Source organism: Schistocerca piceifrons, chromosome 2 (genome assembly GCF_021461385.2).
Source record: "Schistocerca piceifrons isolate TAMUIC-IGC-003096 chromosome 2, iqSchPice1.1, whole genome shotgun sequence".
Taxonomy (NCBI): domain Eukaryota; kingdom Metazoa; phylum Arthropoda; class Insecta; order Orthoptera; family Acrididae; genus Schistocerca; species Schistocerca piceifrons.
In genome coordinates, this window is record NC_060139.1 from 305,206,176 (window position 1) to 305,226,882 (window position 20,707).

At 44.4% G+C, this 20,707-nt stretch overlaps 1 protein-coding gene across 4 annotated transcripts in view; it reads right to left on the reverse strand.

The window, feature by feature from the left end:
• The window catches only part of LOC124775109 (ATP-binding cassette sub-family C member 4-like), a 203,973-nt gene that overhangs the window by 32,435 nt on the left and 150,831 nt on the right, over positions 1–20,707 (reverse strand). For all 4 annotated transcript variants that reach the window (XM_047249940.1, XM_047249938.1, XM_047249939.1 and 1 more), the window contains 3 exons: positions 14,256–14,379; positions 11,327–11,500; positions 13–140 (listed from right to left, as the gene is read on the reverse strand). In XM_047249940.1, coding sequence (XP_047105896.1) covers positions 13–140; positions 11,327–11,500; positions 14,256–14,379 — 426 coding nt within the window. The remainder of the gene's footprint in view (positions 1–12; positions 141–11,326; positions 11,501–14,255; positions 14,380–20,707) is intronic.

Consider the following 20,707-nt stretch of genomic DNA (forward strand, 5'->3'; position numbering starts at 1 on the left):
GATAAATAGTACCTTGTGTGTTGGCGCAATAATAAAGTTGACTGCTTTGAGCACAGGTGGAGCGATCTCGCCGTATCGCAGCGAGACGTCCTTGAAGACTATCTCGCCTTTGGAAGGCCATTCGTTTGGTGGCTTCTTCCCTGGAGAGAAACAGAGAGGCATTAGCATTTATTTTACAATTACACTCGTAGAATATACAGAGAACATTCACCATTACAACTCTACTACGACGTAGAGCCTCAGATCGTCTTGTGACTTGGCCACTGTACAGCGTCTTTAAATACTTCACATGTTGGTCTTCACTGATCATTTGCTTCCTGTACCAGGAGAGGCGGCGCAATTTTTAGGACAAGCAGCTCACTTTTGGGAGGAGGGGGTTCAGTTTCCTAATTCCCAGAATTCTTCTTAAATAGACCAACACCGACTACTACTTCCATTATTCGGCTCCTGAGAAAGTCTTCCTGCTCCGTAAGCTCAGTTTCATCGGAGAAAGAAGCTTCCTTTTTTTGACCGTTGCCAGTATGTATATATTCGACTTTTTCACTACCACAGAACCATTACTGGAAACTGAACAGATAGTTGTAGCAATGGAATATATCTAACAGGGATGACTATACACCACCTCGTAGCGATACAGCTTCCTAGCGAACGGGATGATTAAGTCACATGGGACTATTTTAAAATGATAAATCCGTCGAATAAAGATATAGAATATAGACTTTCACACTTCTGGTAGTTTAAAAAATATCACCTCATGAAACTTACAAAATATGGTAGCTATCCATTCTTCACGTTAAGTATACTTTCGCACCACCTTCGGACCACGTTCTTTCACCAACGTAAATTGGCAGAGTTTTCATACACTGAGTTTCGAACTGCTGAAGCCACGTTACACAAATGGAGCCACGCTTCATGAGCTACATTATAGTCTCTGCCATACGCCTTTGTATAGTGATAAAAACAGTCAAAGTTCTCAGTTTGGAAATGGTCGCATGATTCAGTTACAGTCATTTGTGCGTCTGGATGTTCAGCTCTCACAAAGCCTCATTCCTTAAATACGCACTTCCTAGAGAAGTGGGCAGTGATTGCTATCTAAGGATATCCACTCAGCGGCAGAGCTAAACAATAATGCCAATTTTACTGGTGAGCCCATGCGCCCACACACACTTGTATACAAGATTAAGTCAATAATTAACAGGGAAATGTGGTTGTGTAATAGCAAAAGCCATTACCTGTGTTTGCAGTTGGGCCACTTGCTTGGAGTGTGGGTGGGAACGGGGAGAGAGAGAGTACCTCTATTCATTAAGTTAAATAAAATGAAACGTCATTTGAGTGGCTGGTACAGAGCAGAGTGTACTGCAATGCTGGTTTGATTGTGCAGGTCAGGCAATGGTTGGAGTGGACAAATGTTTCGAAATTGTGAGGAGGAATAATACAAATAAACTCCTCACTGGGTGTACGTTCTCAATATCGCCACTCCATGAATTCCCAATGCGAACCATGCTACAAAATTTCAATCCCGGAAAAGTAATCTTCCAATCTAAGAATAACTCAGTGGACACTGTAACACAGGAAAGCCATGTCTCCGCAATATCCTTTCTTCCAGGAGTGCTAGTTCTGCAAGGTTCGCAGGAGAGCTTCTGTGAAGCTTGGAAGGTAGGAGACGAGGTACTGGCGGAATTAAATCTGTGAGGACGGGGCGTGAGTCGTGCTTGGGTAGCTCAGTTGGTAGAGCACTTGCCCGCGAAAGGCAAAGGTTCCGAGTTCGTGTCTCTGTCCGGCACACTGTTTTAATGTGCCAGGAAGTTTCATATCAGCGCACACTCTGCTGCAGAGTGAAAATTTCATTCTCATACTGTAATACAGGGTTTAGCCTCACCATAAGCCAAGAGTAGGCATTTATTAGTATCTTCAGTTATAATTTGAGTAATTAAGATGGCAGTCTTCTTGGCAAAGTTTACGCGGATCTAACTTCTATCATGAACCGATTCAGCGTTCCGATAATTCCTTCGTAAGATAGGGGCTAATGGAAAAAAAGGACTATCAGCACAGAGAACACCACGCGCTGGGCGCAAAAGATCACTATTGCACAAAAACAGGAATTCTTGCTAACAGAAAACTTGCAACACATGACTTCTGTCAGTGCCCAGCGGTGTTATTCGGTATTTCCGCCGACTGTACGCCAAGGCGCGGACGTCGGACGTTGCAGTCAGCAGTCGGTCTTTTCTCTGAGGTAAGCCACGTAGGCGAGATTCCGCAGCCTGCGAAGTTTAGCAGCCACGGTAGCTTACGAAGTAGTTGCCGTTTCTGCACGAGTAACTAAAATTAGGAAGTGCCACAGCGTGTGGCTGAAAACGGAAATCTGTTGCGCGACGACCCTCACTCGCTACTTTTGAAAAGCCGTATTGGATTCATTGTATTTTGTCGTTTCCTTATTATAACTTGGTGTTATGACAGTATGCCGTTTCACGGGAATGGTGAATTGTATATTTATCATGAAGTCACTCTCGATAAGATTTGTTATAATTTTTATGTTAGTGGATGACACACTGGCTGTAAATCTCCTTAGGAGATAAGATGAACAGTAATAACTTTCCAGGCAGCATTTCATTAGCGTGGCCATGAGGTCAGATACGTGCAGTTAGAAAGTTTAAGAAAGTAGGTTCAGGTCCTGATACATGCTACTGTTTTCTATCGTATTTGTAACACATGTAACAGAATTATGTTCTGCAATATTCGATGTGATTTAAATATAAGATGGAGTTCTCAGTAATCAGTTTCTTCGATTTCGGGACTTCAGCGTGATTTGAAAACGAAAAATGAAATTTCTGCAAGTGAAACAAGGAGCAGTTACATTTATATTGTTTATCACAACTATTTGACCGCTTTTAGAATATGTTGCGCTTTCCGAGGCACAAGCTTGCTGCGAATGAAACGAGCAGCGATCTTATTTATAGTCCCATTTGTCACAAATACTTAGCTGCGGTCCAGTCTTTAAGAACACTGACATAAATTTGTTGGTGAACTCAAAATGGCAATACCCATCAGGAGAGGGAGGTCACATGACCTATTTCCGATTTCAGCCAAATGCTAAACACACTGTGTTGTCCTTCCTGAGTTTAGTTACTCTTGTTTTTGCACCCCTGCAGTTGAAACGTCAGGTGCGTATATTAAGAGAGAATGCACTTCACACATGTCTTGGGGAAAGAGCATTGAGGTGCTAGATGTCCCACCCTTTTGATGTGATCAGGGTCCGCGCAGTGCCGGAAGCCCTTTAACGCAACCTTCCATGGCTTTTCTAGGACAGTGGCGTGTGTCGTCCACCGTCTGAGGAGCTGCAAGAAGCCTTAGTAGCCGTCTTCCACTTCTAGGATGACTGGAAGTGGTCGTCGTGCGTCCCGCCGTACTTCCCAGTGGACGAAAAGCGATGGGTGGCTGCGCTTGGCTGATTCTCATTTAGCTGGAGTTGCGGGCATTGGTGTGGCCGGTCTCTCTTCTTCCGCCAGCGGCTGGAACCTGTTGGCGGTAGATGACGGCGGCGGATGTTTCAGCTGATGTGCCCCGTCTGTGTTGGGCGGGCCGCGCGTTTGGCCTCTACGGTCGTCCAGGCAAGGCCCACAAAACTACGACTTCGCACTTCTTGGTAATAGTGATGTGCCCCTCATCTTTTGTGAGCTTTTACAGACTGCTGGCTTCGTCTGTGTCCGTGAATCCGTGAATAGTTCCACTTATTGGTATCAAACTTTAACATCACCTTCGCCAATGTTGACATTTCCATTCTTCTCCGGAGATGGTTTGTTTCATTGAGTCGGAAGAACCCTCCCTGTCAGTTTCATGTGTGTCCATGTCGAAGTATGCAGGCCAAGTCCTAAGAGAGGGGCCAAAAGGGGTCAGTGACGGAACAGGCTCCGCCAGACGGCGATCCACCACATCTTTCGTTCGATTCAGTGCTCCTCGGAATTCGTGCCGGGCCAAAGACATCTCTCTGGCACTGGTAGCAGTTCAGTGACGACGGGCGACATCATACTCAGACTCCTGCTATACTGCCGGGTCCGCCTCTCTTTACATCTAGTGGTCAGTTCTATATTACATAGACATGGCCATATACTTCTGATGAGATGATATACTGTCCCGCAGCGAATTACTAATCCCATGAAGTATTTTTTAAGCGCACTAAAGAAACCCCATTTAGGAATAACAAAGTAGGGCCAATGAGAAACATGTTGAGGTTGCTCGAAATACAGGTCATTAGATATTTCGACAATATGATTGACTATAGATGTACGATTGTTTTCTGTCAACACTATCGATGGATAGGCGTATTTCATACTGCAAATCTATTTGGTCGAGGGATCTTTCTCCAGTCGGCACTTAGCTTTTTCTGACTTTTTTTCTTCTGACAATGATATTTATACGAGTAGCGTTCAATTACTGATGCGACACACTTGTCTTGGTCCATATCGATTGAAGAACTGCGGAATATTCTGCCGGACATAGTGGAATATTCCCGCTTCAACCTCTCTAGTTCATGAAGTTCCGATAGATGGCAGCGCTATAAGTAGCCTCCAAATTGCGTCTGTACTGGAGACGTGTTCAGAACAGAGAGCTGTCACTGAGTTGTTCTGACGTATAACCAAAGCATCGCATATATTCGTAGGCACTTGCTGAATGTCTACGGAGACCTGGCAGTGAACGAAAGGACGGTTAATCGCGCGGCGAGGCATTTCTCATCATCACGACGAGGTCCCCAAACCTTTCCGATCTCCCACGTCCCGAGCGGCCGCACAAAGCTGTGACTCCTGTAATGCTGGAACGTCAGGACAGTCATTCGAGGTGGTCGACGGATCAAAAAGAAACAAAATTGCCAAGGCTTTAGTGGCTTCTTGTTAAACTGCCTATGGGCTTCTGTCTCGGGGTCAGTAATGATTTTACTGACCGACAAGGAAGATCAAAGAGTGTCTTAGATCGACAAAGGAGAAGAGGAACCCATTTGCAATATCGAGAATATACCGTATACCATGCACATGCGGAAAAGTTTATGTCGGAATGACTGGACGATCAATCAACACCAGGATCAAAGAACATAAGCGACATTGCAGGTTGGGGCAAGTGGAGAAATCGGCCGTGGCAGAACACGCACTGAGTGAGGCTGACCACGTAATAAAATTCGCCGACACGGAAGTTCTGGCTGTAGAGAAGCACTATCCCACGCGCTTGTTCAGAGAAGCTGCAGAAATACAAAAACGCGCCAGCAGTTTCAACAAGAAAGTGGAAAGCCTTAAGGTAAACGGATCCTGGCTTCCCGTACTGCAGCGAACGACTGTCGCAGGTAGCAAGACGAGAACCGCACCGGAAATGACCGCGGAGAAGCCCTCGGACATTGGCGCGCCAGGTACACGAAGTCTGCGGCCGTAAGCTCGGCTCCAGTTCACCACCGGCAATGGAGGGTGAAGCTTTGACAATGTCAGCCACTCGTGCTGGCGAAACGTCAGAAAAATCATTATATGAACGTCGGCCGAAGAACCCGAGACAGAAGCCAATAGGCAGTTTGTCAAAATGAAGCACCTAGCCTCACAGCTGGACGTCCCTGTTGGTAGTGCTGACACACTCGTCTACCAGTTCGGGTGTTCAAAGGGGTGTGCCCGCTGAGTTCCTATTCGTCTGACAGAAGACCATGAAGAGCAACGAAGGACCATTGCGCGGAATTTCTTGTGCGTTACGAAGCTAATCATAACTTCTTGTCGCCCATCGTCACAGGCGATGAAGCAAGGATGCATCACTTCGAACCGAAAACAAACAGTAATCCATTCAGTGGCGCCACATATCTCATTGAATCTCAATGTAGACAAGTGTAATGTGCTGCGAATACACAGAAAGATAGATCCTTTATCATTTAGCTACAAAATAGCAGGTCAGCAACTGGAAGCAGTTAATACCATGAATTATCTGGGAGTACGCATTAGGAGTGATTTAAAATGGAATGATCATATAATGTTGATCGTCGGTAAAGCAGATGCCAGACAGATTCATTGGAAGAATCCTAAGGAAATGCAATCCGAAAACAAAGGAAGTAGGTTACAGTACGCTTGTTCGCCCACTGCTTGAATACTGCTCAGCAGTGTGGGATCCGTACCAGACAGGGTTGATAGAAGATATAGAGAAGATCCAATGGAGAGCAGCGCGCTTCGTTACAGGATCATTTAGTAATCGCGAAAGCGTTACGGAGATGATAGATAAACTCCAGTGGAAGACTCTGCAGGAGAGACGCTCAGTAGCTCGGTACGGGCTTTTGTCAAAGTTTCGAGAACATAACCTTCACCGAAGAGTCAAGCAGTATATTGCTCCCTCCGACGTATATCTCGCGAAGAGACCATGAGGATAAAATCAGAGAGATTAGAGCCCACACAGAGGCATACCGACAATCCTTCTTTCCACGAACAATACGAGACTGGAATAGAAGGGAGAACCGATAGAGGTACTCAAGGTACCCTCCGCCACACACCGTCAGGTGGCTTGCGGAGTATGGATGTAGATGTAGATGGAGATATCTCCTCGAAAGAAAACTTTCAAAGCCTCATCCTCAGCCGGTAAAGTCATGCGAAATTCTTCTGGGACTCTCAAAGGGTTATACTGTTCGATGTCCTCCTCCATAGTCCTGCGATCAATTCATTGTGCTCCCCTTAGCAAATTGAAGGAACTCGCCACAAAAATGCAAAACGACTTCTCCATGACAGCGCAAGGCCTCACACAAGTCAGCGCACACGAGAGATGCTCATGAAACTTCACTGGACTGTTTTCCCTCATCTACCCTTCAGCTCTGATCTCGCACCTTCCGATTCCCATCTCTTCGCCCAATGAAGGATCCACTCTTTGGTGTACTGGAATCCTGAATAAAACCAACCTGCTTTCAGAAAAAAGTGTTGCATTACTTATTGAACGCCACTCTTACGCGAATAAATGCCTAGTTGCACCGTGGTTTAAAGTCAGCGTTCAAGGACATACCAACGTTGGTGAGATCATACTGTAGTGGTAAATGTTGCTATAAAGCATAGCAACACGTCTCATTTTCCTTTTGCTAGAACGGTGGAACATTTGCGAGTGAAAAAAAAACGTGACTTTTAATTAGTAGTAACGTAAAGAGCATCTGTGCCTGGTTTGTTGGAATTTGTGTGCAGATATCAGAAAGAAAAAATGTGGGCACAGCGCAGAAAGCGACGACTGATGTGTAATTTGGACTGGCCAGGCAGAGGTCACTTACACTTTGCAGTTAAGATTTCGGAGTGCTGTGGACTCCAAAGAAGAAAGAGACTGATGACAATGGTCGAGCACTAAACGAAATTAAATATTGTCGTATGGACTCTAGGTTGCGGTATCTGCAGGTAAGCACGAACTTCTGGGTTTGGTCAAGCATTGAAGCATCATATATGAACATCATGTCTGAAAAGCTTTGCTAATCATCATTTGTTGTGAGTTGAGAACTTATTTAAATATAGACGATTTATGGAAATCTGGAAGCTCTCTTACAGCCCTCACCCTTCTGTGATCGGAAAAGAAATCAGCTGTCAAATAGGTGGCACTGCATAGCAGGACCGCAACATCAAAACAAGGCGGTGACCGGGAAATTCGGAAAAGACGGTAACTGTTGTTGCAGAGAACGACTAAAGACTCCGCATCTCGCAATATATCAGTCACTCAAAAATCAACCCACAACAAGAAAAAACTTCAATTCCTGTTAAAGCCTATTGTTGTTGAAACCAATATTCGACTTTCCGCCAATTTTAGTTGGTGTTCTTTGAACTGCTGCTTGATTTTATCGACGTTCCCATTTCACTCTTTGGGGTATGCTCCTGGGTTGTAATGGTTGCCTCAGATTCAAGCCGTAGTCGCTACTCTGTTTTCAACAGATCATCTCCCTCGAACTTTAGTCTGCAGCACTTTGGGAAACGGCGATGCATTTGCGTTTATAATCACCTGTCAGCTGATTTAGGACCCGTCTTTCACATTCTTCGTGAAAATATAAAGGTCTTTGATAGAACAAACGAAGGACTAATTTGCAAATCAGTAAGTATCTGATCCACTGAAGTCGACACATTTTGCGTCCGAAGTTGCTCAACGCTGGCATTGTAACTAATACTGCCCTTCACAGATATAAGCCTGTTTTTTAAATGTATTCAATGGCTAGGTGTCTAATGGTAAATCGTAGTCTGCGAAAGATGATACTGGAAAGAGGAAACAATTTCAAGATGAACAGATTTCGTCCCACGTCGGAATTACATTAGCTGTTTAAAAAGACAATTCCCTACTTTATATATGCACACAACTGAAAGGCAACAAAAAAGGTGTTTCTCAGTCGTTTTTGCATTTTAGTTGTGGGCATAGAGGGCCTGTTGGTGAGGAAAACTTAGTAGATCTCTATTCGGACCAGTTTTCCAGGATAAAATCTTCCGATGCCTTTGGGCAGACACACAGTAGTCTCATAGCAGTGGAGATAGCACAAAGTATCATTTTAAGGCTTTAGAGCAGCCCTTTTACCATACCCACAGATCTTTGACTTATGCACAGTTCTTTGTTAGAAATAGCATCTGTTAGCCGTTGGGTTTTTGAGGAACCCCATACGGAATACACAGTGTCAATATTCCAACAGCCTCAGGTAATCATACGACCTTTTTTAATCTGTACCTGCTTGTTTTAGACTCTAGGGCTTACGAAATTTTGTGTGGTAAACTTTTCCTTACCTTGAAACTCTTGCAGTATTCTTTTTAGGAAAATATAGTATCACTTCCTGTTTATGCTCAATTTCAAACAACAGAATTGCAGTATTTAACGTCACGTGCGTGGAGAGGTTACCTGAGATGTAATACGACTTCGAATCGGAAAAGCATGGGATTGGAGATCGGTGTTGTATTTTCAATTTAACTATCATTGCTTTTGCCTTAAGTGATCTAAGAAATTCTCGGCAAATCTATATATAGATTTGAATCACAGTCCTCCCGAATGGAATATCGATGTTATGTTTAACTGTTGTTCAATGTAGCGTAATAGTGCGGGCCCTAACTGTTGTAACTCCTGCCAAACATGCAGTTTGGGTGTCAGCTAATGAGTATACACAATTCTCGAACGGCCCTTGTGCATGTACAGGCTGACAATTACTGAACTATTTAAAAAAAAATAGAAAAAGTAAATTAGTTACAAACTACCTAGTACACACACTTTATTCAACATGTAAACGTGACTACAGATATTCAGATTTAGGTTACGACATGTTCGATATGCCTGCCATCATTGACGATGATGTGTCGCCGACGAATAGCGAAATTCTGCAGGACCCGCTGAAGCGTAGGAACATCGATGTTGTCGATGACCTCCTGAAGGGCTGTTTTCAGCTTATCAATGGTTTTGGGGTTATTCTTGTCTACCTTATCTTTAATATAGCTCCACAAAAAGGAGTCTAATGTTTTCAAATCCGGAGAAAACGGCGCCAATAGAGGCCTGTGCCAGTGGCCTCTGGCTACCCCAGAGCCAGAATGCGGCCCTCAGAGTGCTCCTCCAAGACATCAAACATATTCTTGCTTCAATGTGGTCGAGATGCGTCCTGTGTGAATCACCTCTTGCCGAAATCAGCATCACTTTGGATAATGGGGCTGGAATCATCTTCCGAAATCTTCACGTACCGTTCAGTAGTAACCGTGCCATCAAGGACTATCCCACTGATTATTCTGCGACTGGACATTGCATACGACACAGTCGCCCGCTGAGGGTGGAGAGACTTCTCGATCGCGAAATGCGGATTCTCAATTCCCCATATGCGCCAATTTTGCTTACGGACGAACCCACCCAGATGAAAGTGGGCTTCGTCGCTAAACCAGTCCACGCATGCGCCTACTAATTCCCATCATGCCGTGCGGCTAACGGTGCAGCATGAACGTCCTGACGCTAACCGTTCAGAAGTTATGACGATTTTATTTCATATAGTTCAATAATTTTTTATTCTGTAACTGTCAGAGGCCGAAATTAGACACTATACAGTCTCTCTCTCTCTCTCACTCTCTCTCTCTCTCTCTCTCTCTCTCTCTCTCTCTCTCTCTCTCTCTCTCTCTCTCTGCTAAGACAGAGTCGTCAGGCGCATTTTCTCTAGTGTTTCAGTAGACCTCTACAATTTTGTTTTCGCGTTGTCCAGCTGGAATCAGCCCAAACAAATAGTGCTCATCATGTCTTTCGTGTGAAGCCCAGTGTCGACGGAAAGCGTCTGTTTGTTCCTGCGTTACGAAGAAAATGTTTTTAAAGCGGAATTTTACGTGTCCATTAAACAGAGGTGTCCTAGATTAGTCTAGGGTGATATTTGTTTGATCGATATGTTTTAACAGGGGCCGCAAAACACTGAGAATTAACAGCAATGCAGCAGCGACTGAGCAGCACTGCATGTTTAGTGGTAGCAGTCAGCTGGGCCAGGGCAGTGCTGTCGCTGCTGGAGTACTGGTTATTCTTCGAGTTTTACGGCCCTTTTTACTACACATCGATAAATCAAATATCGCACAAGACTAATCTGCAACCGTTCTACCGAATGGGTACGTAGTGCCCCACCTTAAAAGTCATTTCGTTTATAGCAGGAAAGAAACCGACGTTTTCCGTCGACACGGGGTGTTGCATGACAGATGTGATGAGCACTATTTGTCTGGGCTAATTCCAGCTGGGCAATGCGAAAACGAAATTGCAAATATCTGCTGAAACACCAGAGAAAATGCTCATACTACAATACTACTATCAGTATATACATCCAGTATTCTTTCTTTCTTTCTTTCTTTCTTTCGCTTACGCCATAGTCCCGCAACGATCGCAGAGTCGGCGTGGTTACAACGGATTTGGCAATGTTAGTTTTAGGGGTGGCCGGATGCCCATCCTGCCGCCACCCCGTACCCCCCAGGAGGGAATCAGTGTACCGCAACTGTCTGCGTCTAGTGCAAATCGTGAAATAGTGCGGATGTGTTTCAAGTGTCTGCGACGCGTGTAACTGAGGCGGAACGTGGGGACCAGCCCGGTATTCACCTGGCGGGATGTGAAAAACCGCCTAAAAACCACATTAATGCTGGCCGTCACACCGGCCCTCGCCTACCCGAGTCCAGGAAGCAGCGCGTTAGCGCTCTCGGCTACCCTGGCGGATTGATATACATCCAGTATATGTGAACATAAAGTTCGTATCTACAGGTAAGTTTTTTCAAGAATTGTAGATCGGAAGGAAAGCTCGAGGTTTCCTGTAGATGTGGTTTTGTGCACGAGTTGCGCATTGCGGGTTTAGGGCTTGCATCGTGGAAGCTGGCAGCGAACTCACCTCCTTCCGACTCGAGGGCGGGCTCTGGCGGCAGGCGCGTGTACTCCAGCACTCGCTCTATGGAGGTGGCCTGGCTGACCATCTCGTTGAGCTGCAGCACGCCGTACTGCAGCATGCCCGTCAGCAGCAGGGACTGAGACACCGCCAGACCCACGTTAGACCCGGCCACGGAATCTGCAAACGGAACGCAAGTTCACATTGTAAGTAGGCTGTTTAGGTTTTTGTATTGGTAACGCCACGTAGCGCTCTGTATGAAATCACTGACTGTGCTGTGTGCAGTCTGTGGCTGGTTGGACTCATTGTTGGAATATTCGCTTGTGTCGTGTTGGGCAGTTGGATGTGAACAGCGCGTAGCGTTGCTCAGTTGGAGGTGAGCCGCCAGCAATTGTGGATGTGGAGAGGGAGAGAGAGATTTTGAGGGGTTGCTATAAGCGGACGAACTGGACGTGTGTCCGCCAGAAAAAGAAAATCTGTAAATATGGATGTCATGAATTGAGATTATATATATATATAATCACTTTTGGACATTATTAAGGTAAAACATTATTTGTTCTCTATCAAAATCTTTCATTTGCTGACTGTGCCTATCAGTAGTTAGTGCCTTCAGTAGTTATAATCTTTTATTTAGCTGGCAGTATGGGCGCTCGCTGTATTGCAGTAGTTCGAGTAACGAAGATTTTTGTGAGGTAAGTGATTGATGAAAGGTATAGGTTATTGTTAGTCAGGGCCATTCTTTTGTAGGGATTATTGAAAATCAGACTGCGTTGCGCTAAATATATTGTGTCAGTTTAGTGATGATCAGAATAAGTAAAGAGATAACTGAGTACGTTCAGTTTTGCTCTGCTGTTTGAAAAACAAATAACATAGAAATTTATCAGCACTGTCATTTTTATAATTTTTTCTAAGGGAACGTTTAAACGTCTACCTCCTTTTTGTTATAACAGTACAGAGTGGTAAAATCTACTGCTTCCGTGACACTGACCATACGTAACTAATTAGCTCACCATTCAAGATATTAGTCACTTCGTTCAAAGAGAATATTGTGATTTTTGAGCAGTTCTGGTGGAGAACTGCGGACGTGACTTTCTACTGATGACGTAAATCAAGACGGTGGAGTAGTACGTACGTGCTAGTTGGTTGTGTGGACCATAGTATTTCTACATTCACGGCAATCAAATATTGCACTTTCTACCGTATCTTTATTAAAAATATGCCGTAGACACTTCCGCCGTCTTATAAGCTGACAACAGCCCTGTACATAGGTCTGCACTCATTCGTTCTTGGTTTGAGGAACTATCAGGTGCCTCGACTGGCTCACGAAATCATCGCATAGAAAACGTCAGGAATTTTTTGAAACAAAGCGTGAACCGTGACAATCAACGTCTCTGCAATTTGGTAGTTCTAAGGGCAACTATCTATGAGCGGCTTCAGCTGGGTGTGGCGAACCTGAAATCTCGTTGACGCAATTCCTCACTGAACAGAGGCCGTTATAAAAGATGGAGGCGGTATTACACCGTATTAGCGTGATAACTGATTATTTGTCGAGTGTACTTACCCAGTGGTATAGAACCTAAATTGTAACACCTACATAATTACGTCCAGAATAAATTTTCCCTCTGCAGAGGAATGTGATAGGCAGCTTCTACGTGCGGGATCGTGACTCAAACTCGGGTTCTTTGCCTTTCCTGGTAAGTGCTCTTTCAGTTGAGCTACCCAAGGACAACTCACGACTCGTCCTCACAATCTTACAACCACCAGTACCTTATCTCCTACCTTCCAAACTTTACAGAAGTTATTCTGCGAAACTTGCGGGATTAGCAATTCTAGACGAAAGAATATTGCGGAGACATAGCTTAGCTACAGCCTGGGGGATTTGCTTTGAGGACGGGTAGTGAGTCGTTCCCGTTTAGCTCAATTGGTAGAGCACTTGCCCGTGAAAGGCAAAGGTCCCGTGTTCCTTTCTCGGCTCGGAAGTTTCGTACCTAGTAACATGTTTGGTCCTTCATCCGTCTTCCCTACGGAAGCAAACCTGCGCTGCATCCCTACAGGGAAAAATATTTGATCATAGAGCAACCTGCAATGTTCTTAATGAATGCTGATTTCAGTTTTCACTCACTCCTCGAAAACGGAGCACATTACTTTCGTTAATGAGGTGACTGCGTTACGCACCGCCTTAACGCAAAATAGTTAACATTCTATGTGAGACCACTGGAAAAATTGTGGCTATCACGAGAGCTCTTTAAGGAGGCCATTAACTACTTCCCTCTTGTAAACAGCCCCTGCTCTAATGGCTCTTGCCATTTCTTGTTGATTTTCTACTTTCTGATTTTCTACTTTCAACAATGCTTTTCAATAACAGAATGCAGACAGTGTGACATACATGAGTTTCCTCCGACGACAACAATTAACACACCACCCAAAGTGACCTCATTCGTTGCCAATTTATCTCAGAAACATGCAGAAAGTTTGTTCAGTGGTACTGCTAATTTCGTGAGTAAAAAAAAAACTGAAAAATTAAATTTACAATTTCTTGATTACATAATTGTGAGTGATATGAGCGACAATTTCAGACATACGAGATTTTCAAATAGCTTATCGATACAAAACGTCACACGATTTCTAATTCAGTCACTATTCCCAACTGCAGTTTGATAAGATGCGTTTCAGTAGAATGCTCTCATTTCGAGGTCCCCTTATGTTATTACCTTTTATCGTGAAGTACATATCTTTTAAATAAAATATTTCTGCTGGCTGTACCAGGCGGGTCAGATAGTGAAATGTCACCTCTGAGCAGAACAATACTGTTCAATTCTTTGCTGCCTGTGTTTTGTACGGTTTACACACAATGCGACAAACTTAACACTTGCTGACAAAGCTACAGTAAAAACGAGTACAGATAATCGGAGGTTTACTGCCAGGCGTTACTTACCAGAATTAATGACAAGAAAGCTGAAAGTGACGAGAGTGACGTAAACGACGCTGAGTAAATCCAGCCACAGTCCCAGCGCAGTTCCAGAGCACACGTACAGAAACCAGGCTGATGTGTGTCTGTCCTGGAAGAAATACCAGAAAGTTGTGTGAAATCTCTGAAAACTAATCAAAAAACATGTACAGTTCTGGTGGAAATTAATAAGAAACAGGTTTGTAGGTTTGTAGTCTTATCAGAAAAAACTCTAGACTCTTGGGCACAAAACACGATGCTGAACTATTACATCTGAAGTATTCTATGTTTGCCACCACCTGTACAAAATCATGAACTATTTTAACTAATTTGTACAGCAGATGGCAAACACGGAACTATCTCAATTCCTGACACGTGTATCAAGTCATCTGCAACTGTTACTATAACTTTTGTTGTACCGTAACAGCAATTAACCTTCCACACAATTCAAGGAAAAAGAGAGGGTATACATTATTACCACTTTGTTATAAACATTTCTTAACAAAGTCAAGTTACATATTTATCGAATTAGCCTTTTTCTGCAGACAGTAAAACTCCTGTACGGGAATGAATATGTTTTCTGCAGTGTGAAAACTTGTTTTCTCTGTTCGTTCTTGAGGTCCAGAAGGAATTAGATAACGCATCTCCAGGCGTTGCCGTGTTTCTCGACTTCCATAAGACCGATAATAGACCTATGCAAATGAGCTGGCTGACAGCGTCTGCTATGAGTCTGTTCGGTGACGCACAGGAGAGCAACAACACTAAGACGGTTAGTATGAAATGAAGACCGAGCTGCAGGTGATTGATTCCCGCTTCAGTGATTGACATCTGAGTAAACACAGTAACACAAGACGCAAGGGAACGACACACTTCGAAGAAATTATCCAAATGGGACGGAAATTGTGGTATACATGTACAGGTAAACAAAGGACTAAAATTTTTGGAAAAAAATATTTTTTCAAGAGGAAGAGCTTAACAGATTGAGAAAGCCAATAACGCGTTTGTCGACCTCTGACCCTCAAGCAAGCAGCCATTCAGCTTGGTATTGACTGATAAGAGTTGTTAGCTGCCTCTCCTGAGGGTATAGTGCCAAATTTAGTCCAATTAGCGCGTTACATCATCAAAATCCTGAGCTAGTTAAAGGGCCTTGCCCATAATCTGAACGTTCTCAACTGGGGAAAGGTCCAGCGACCTTGCTAGTCAAGGTATGGTGAGGCAAGCACAGAGACAAGCATTACAAACTCTACGTGTGCGGGCTTTATCTTGCTGAAATTTATGCCCGGATGGCTTGCCATGAAGGGCAACAAAACGAGGCGTAGAATACCGTCGACGAACCGCAGTGCTAGGGAAGGGTGCCGCGGCTGACAACCAAAGAGGTCCCACTATGAACAGAAATGGTATCCCAGAGCATCACTCCTGTTTGTCGGGCCGTATGGCGGACGACACTCGTGTTGGTATTCCACCGCTGTCCGAGGCGCCTCCAGATTCGTCTTCGCTGCTCGTCGGGGCTCAATCCGAAGGGGCAATCATCACTGAAGACAGTTCTGCTCCAGTCAATGAGATTACAGTCTGGAGACATACTGGATCTGACTGTCTCTAACCCTATGGCCTGCCAACCAGGAGCCATGCTCTGAGGTGTTATTTCGTATGAGGACCCCTTTGGCTGTCATCCGTGGCACACCTACAGCAAAGCGGTACGTCGACGATATTCCATGCCCAGTTTCGTTGCCCTTCATAGCGAGCCATCCTAGGCTTATGTATCAGCAAGATAACTCCCGCAAGCACACGGCTAGTGTTTCTGCTGCTTGTATTCGTGTTTGCTAAACCCTGCCTTTGCCAGCGAGGCTGTTGGATCTCTCCCCAGCTGAGAACGTTTGAACCATTATGGGCAAGGCCCTCCAACCATCTCTGGATTTTCGTGACAAGTAAATAACACCTACAGCCGTCCTTATGATTTTATTTTATTTTGTCGCTACCAGTTTCAGCACTTCAGTGCGTCATCTTCAGGCAGTTTTTGATGCGATGAGCATAGATTTAAGTGTCAGGAAGTCGTTTCTGGAAGTATTTGTATGGAGTGTAGCCATGTATGGAAGTTAAACACGGACGACAAATAGTTTGGGCACGAAGGAAATAAAAGCTTTCGAAATGTGGTGCTACAGAAGAATGCTGACGATTAGATGGGTAGATCACATAACTAATGATGAAGTATTGAATAGAATTGAGGAGAAGAGTATGTGGCACAACTTGATAAAAAGAAGGGACCGGTTAGTAGGACATGTTCTGAGGCATCAAGGGATCACAAATTTAGCATTGGAGGGCAGCGTGGAGGGTAAAAATCGTAGAGGGAGACCAAGAGATGAATACACTAAGCAGGTTCAGAAGGATGTGGGTTGCAGTAAGTACTGGGAGATGAAGAAGCTTGCACAGGATAGGGTAGCATGGAAAAAATGAAATGTCGTGTGGCTAAGGCCTCTCGTCGGGTAGACCGTTCGCGAGCTGCATCAAACCAGTCTCAGGACTGAAGACAACAACAACAACAACACAGGTTGATATGATCCCCATGCCTACCGCATCTGTTGCCAGCATTACTGGACGCGCAGATAATGTGTCAGCACTCCAACCATCAACTGCCAACTCAGTTGATGATTGGAGTGCTGAAACTATCTGCGCATCCAGTAATGGCGGCAACAGATGTGGTATGCATGGGGATCATATCAACCTGTATCGCATCAAAAACAGCCTGAAGATGACGCACTGAAGAGCTGAAGCTGGTAGCGATAAAATAAGATACAATCAGGACGGCTGTAGGTGTTTTTATTTCTTGTCACGACAGTAAACGGCCGTCGTCCCAGAGACCTCCTGCTAAAAGGATCTAAAGTCCCAGCTACACAGAATTTGAACAATATCCCTCAGTAAGTCATCCAACAACTATCAAAGCCAAGTTTAACTGCGTGCACAAGGGCCAGAGGTGGACCGATATGTTACTGACTTGCTAAATTTGTGAACCTATTCACATAAATAAATTATGCAATTTTTCTGAAATTGTAGTCATATGTTCGTCTGTACACGTGTATCACATTACCTCTTACCGTCGTGTTTTGCTAATTCCTTCCCGTGTGTCTTTTTCATTTTCTTGGAGTGTGCATAAAACATGATGTAACGCGCGTAAATAGACGGAAAGACTGGATGATGTTTGACTGCGCGAATAGCGATCAGTTATTGCCATGAGCTACATACTCAAAGAACCTGTTTCTGTTCCGACCGATGAATAAATGTAGCCGCAGCCAAAGCAAGTGATAATTTACTTTAATTTGAAACACCGCAAGGAATTTTACTTCACAGACGAAAGAATTCTGTAACAATCTTCCTTCGACTAGTTCTTTAGCACTCTCATCAAGGTGGAGTGATGGAATACAGAAAATGGGAAGACTAGAACAATTATTTGCAGGTTTAGTCACCGTGAAAGTAGCCCCGAAAAACGCAACGAAGCACCGTGGCAGATGTAAGAACCAGGACGTTGTCCATTGCAGAGGGTCTTCGTCAAAAAATATCGGTAGCCTATATTTGAATACTTATGAAAGGACAATATTACAGCCTCCGTCCTACACCTCATGTAGTAATGATAAAACTAATAATAATTGAACAATTGGAAATTCGGGTTCATACGATAGGGTACGGAGATATATATATAAGATTGTGTGTGTGTGTGTGTGTGTGTGTGTGTGTGTGTGTGTGTGTGGGGGGGGGGGGGGGGGTTCGAAATGAGGGGGGGGGGGGGGGCGCACGTGTGCCGAGCGTCTACCTGCAGACCCTGAGACGGTCCCGAAATGCCCATTCTTTTCTCCTTTGTCCTGCAGGTAGCCACGACGAAAGTGCCAGACCATCAACGCTGAGAAATGCCGTCAGATCTGTGTTCAGGAAAGTGGTTATTCCGCACGGCCGCATTCTCCTGGTGCAAGCACGGGGAACTGCGACAGACGAAATGACCAGAGGGGGAATGATAAACTAGTATGAGAACGTTTTTATCGATGGATGGGGCATGTGTACCTGCAGCCTTAATTACTTTGTATGTGGAAGTCTACACAGATGAAAATATCCGTGGGTATATTAGCAAATATCTGCAGCAACAATTACTTTGTGGTTCAGAGTTAAAGGACAGTGTCGGTACTACAGCACAGATTTCTTTAAATTACATGACGTGAGGATCGCTATTACTGCAGTAAGGGCGCGTGCTGGATTCTTAGAATCACGCAAAATACAGTTCCAGCGAAATTCTGCTTCCACCTTTAACTTCGTACTACAATCGCCTAGAAGGATCCTCCTCATGTCTTGTGGTCGAAACCCGAACGTTCGTGTCGTCTGTGAAGTACATTCACGAAGACATCCGTGACCACTAATTACCTACGATGTACAGTTCCTGATATTGCTGCTGTGTAGTGGCTTGGTGACCACTTAAGATGTTCTAGGGAGTTAAAATATTATTGACTGTGGATCAGTGAAATTAAAGATGCGCTCGAAATCAACACTGAGAAAAACCAAATGAATATTGGTGATCTAATAAAATTTTAGTTGTTTTTTGATGGTACAGAAAAATCTTAGTGGTGAGACTGTGTGTAAAAATGGCTCAAATGGCTCTAAGCACTATGGGACTTAAATGCTGTGGTCATCAGTCCCCTAGAACTTAAAACTACTTATACCTAACTAACCTAAGGACATCACACACATCCACGCCCGAGGCAGGATTCGAACCTGCGACCGTAGCAGCAGCGCGGTTCCGAACTGAAGCGCCTAGAACCGCTCTGTCACAGCGGCCGGCACTGTGTGAAAAAAAAGTGTTCCACGCAAAAAATTTATATTTCATGTTATACAGCTTAAGCAGGAGTTTTAACTAAATAATGTAACTGCTTTTTTTCATGTCAATACGTAAAAGCTGGATGCACTGAATTCAGAAGACGAAAATACTTCAGGCCAGGTTCAACAATAACGCAAGATATTCGGATTGTCGAACTGGTTAAATTTGGTCAGCAGTATGAATAACCACTGATGCGGTTAGCATTTTGTTTATCCACGCGGACTTAGTCACCGATAATACAGATTATCAATAAAATGTATTAATTTTATGTATTCATTTTGATCGATCGTGCACGTTAACATTTCAGCAATTGGTTTCCGATGCATTATATGGGAGCGAAACTTAAGTTTAAGCAGGGTAGGTAAATGAAAATTTGACTTATGTCCTCGATTATTCTTTTAAAACTTTTCACTCCCTACCCATCGAGGATGGGGCGATCATAGAACACGTCCATTCGCCCGAAATTCGCGTAGAACGTTCTTTCAACTGTGGAAAATTTGGGAGGCCATTTCCGGTTTCGGCATTTGCTGATAACGAGGAGAAGCCTCCCAAAAACGTTAACCGGAACTAGAGCCTGCGACTAGTTTAATTTGTTGGGGCAATACTGTCACTGATGTGCCAAAGTACTATGATCACTGCCCCAGGGGACTGTATGCCCCATGATGGCGTTGCAGGTACACGACGCGGCAATGGAAATGCTCATGTACTAGCGGAGCAGAGATGAATGGGAAGTCTGTCTAGAGATGCCGCTTTGTCGATGAAAGTGCTAGCACCGTGCCAATGCAATATATCTTCACTTTTTTTGCTGAATAAGATCGCAGGGTCAGCGCTTGTTTCTGAAAGCTATTGCCTCTTTCCAATTTCGCCAGAAACTAAAATATCCGGTAAGAAACCCTCGAAGGTTTCATTGCGAAGAGCAGGTTGTTATGGCCTGGCCCCTGGGAACCATCATGTCGGAAACATGGCGGGGGGGGGGGGGGGGGGGCTGTTTGCGAGCATCTGGGGGTGAAGAACTGTCGGGAGCATCTAAGGGAAGTTGCTGAAGGGTGATGAAACCACGAGTAAGTGACAAGGGATTGGAAGTCCACACATTACAAAACGTGGGAGGTTGGAGGCTTACCCTCTCTGTGAAGCAGGATCGGTGGCGAAATGTGACATACGACTGCAGAGTGTATTGCTGGGGCAGGCACAAGTTTTCCGGAGGACACTGATGAAGATGGGGCTCTGAAGTAGACTACCCCTACTTGTTCCCGAGTTAACCCAAAGATATCGTTAATTACGATTGCAATGGGCATTGAGACTTCACTGTGGACCAATGCAAATGTATCGTCTGATTAGATGAATCACATCCCTTCCTTCCTCAATACCCAAGGAAACAGCTGTTCGAAACTTACTGCCCCACTGGTGCAGTCAGAATTACACCATCGATGTCATTCAGCTGTATTTTCATGGGACCTGCAGTAGCAACACAAGGCCAGATGGTATCTGTTTATTACTTTAACACTGTTGCGGATTACATCCATTCTCCAACGTCGACGGCATCTTCCAGCAGGACAACTGCTGGTGTAATGAACTCAGACTCTTGCTA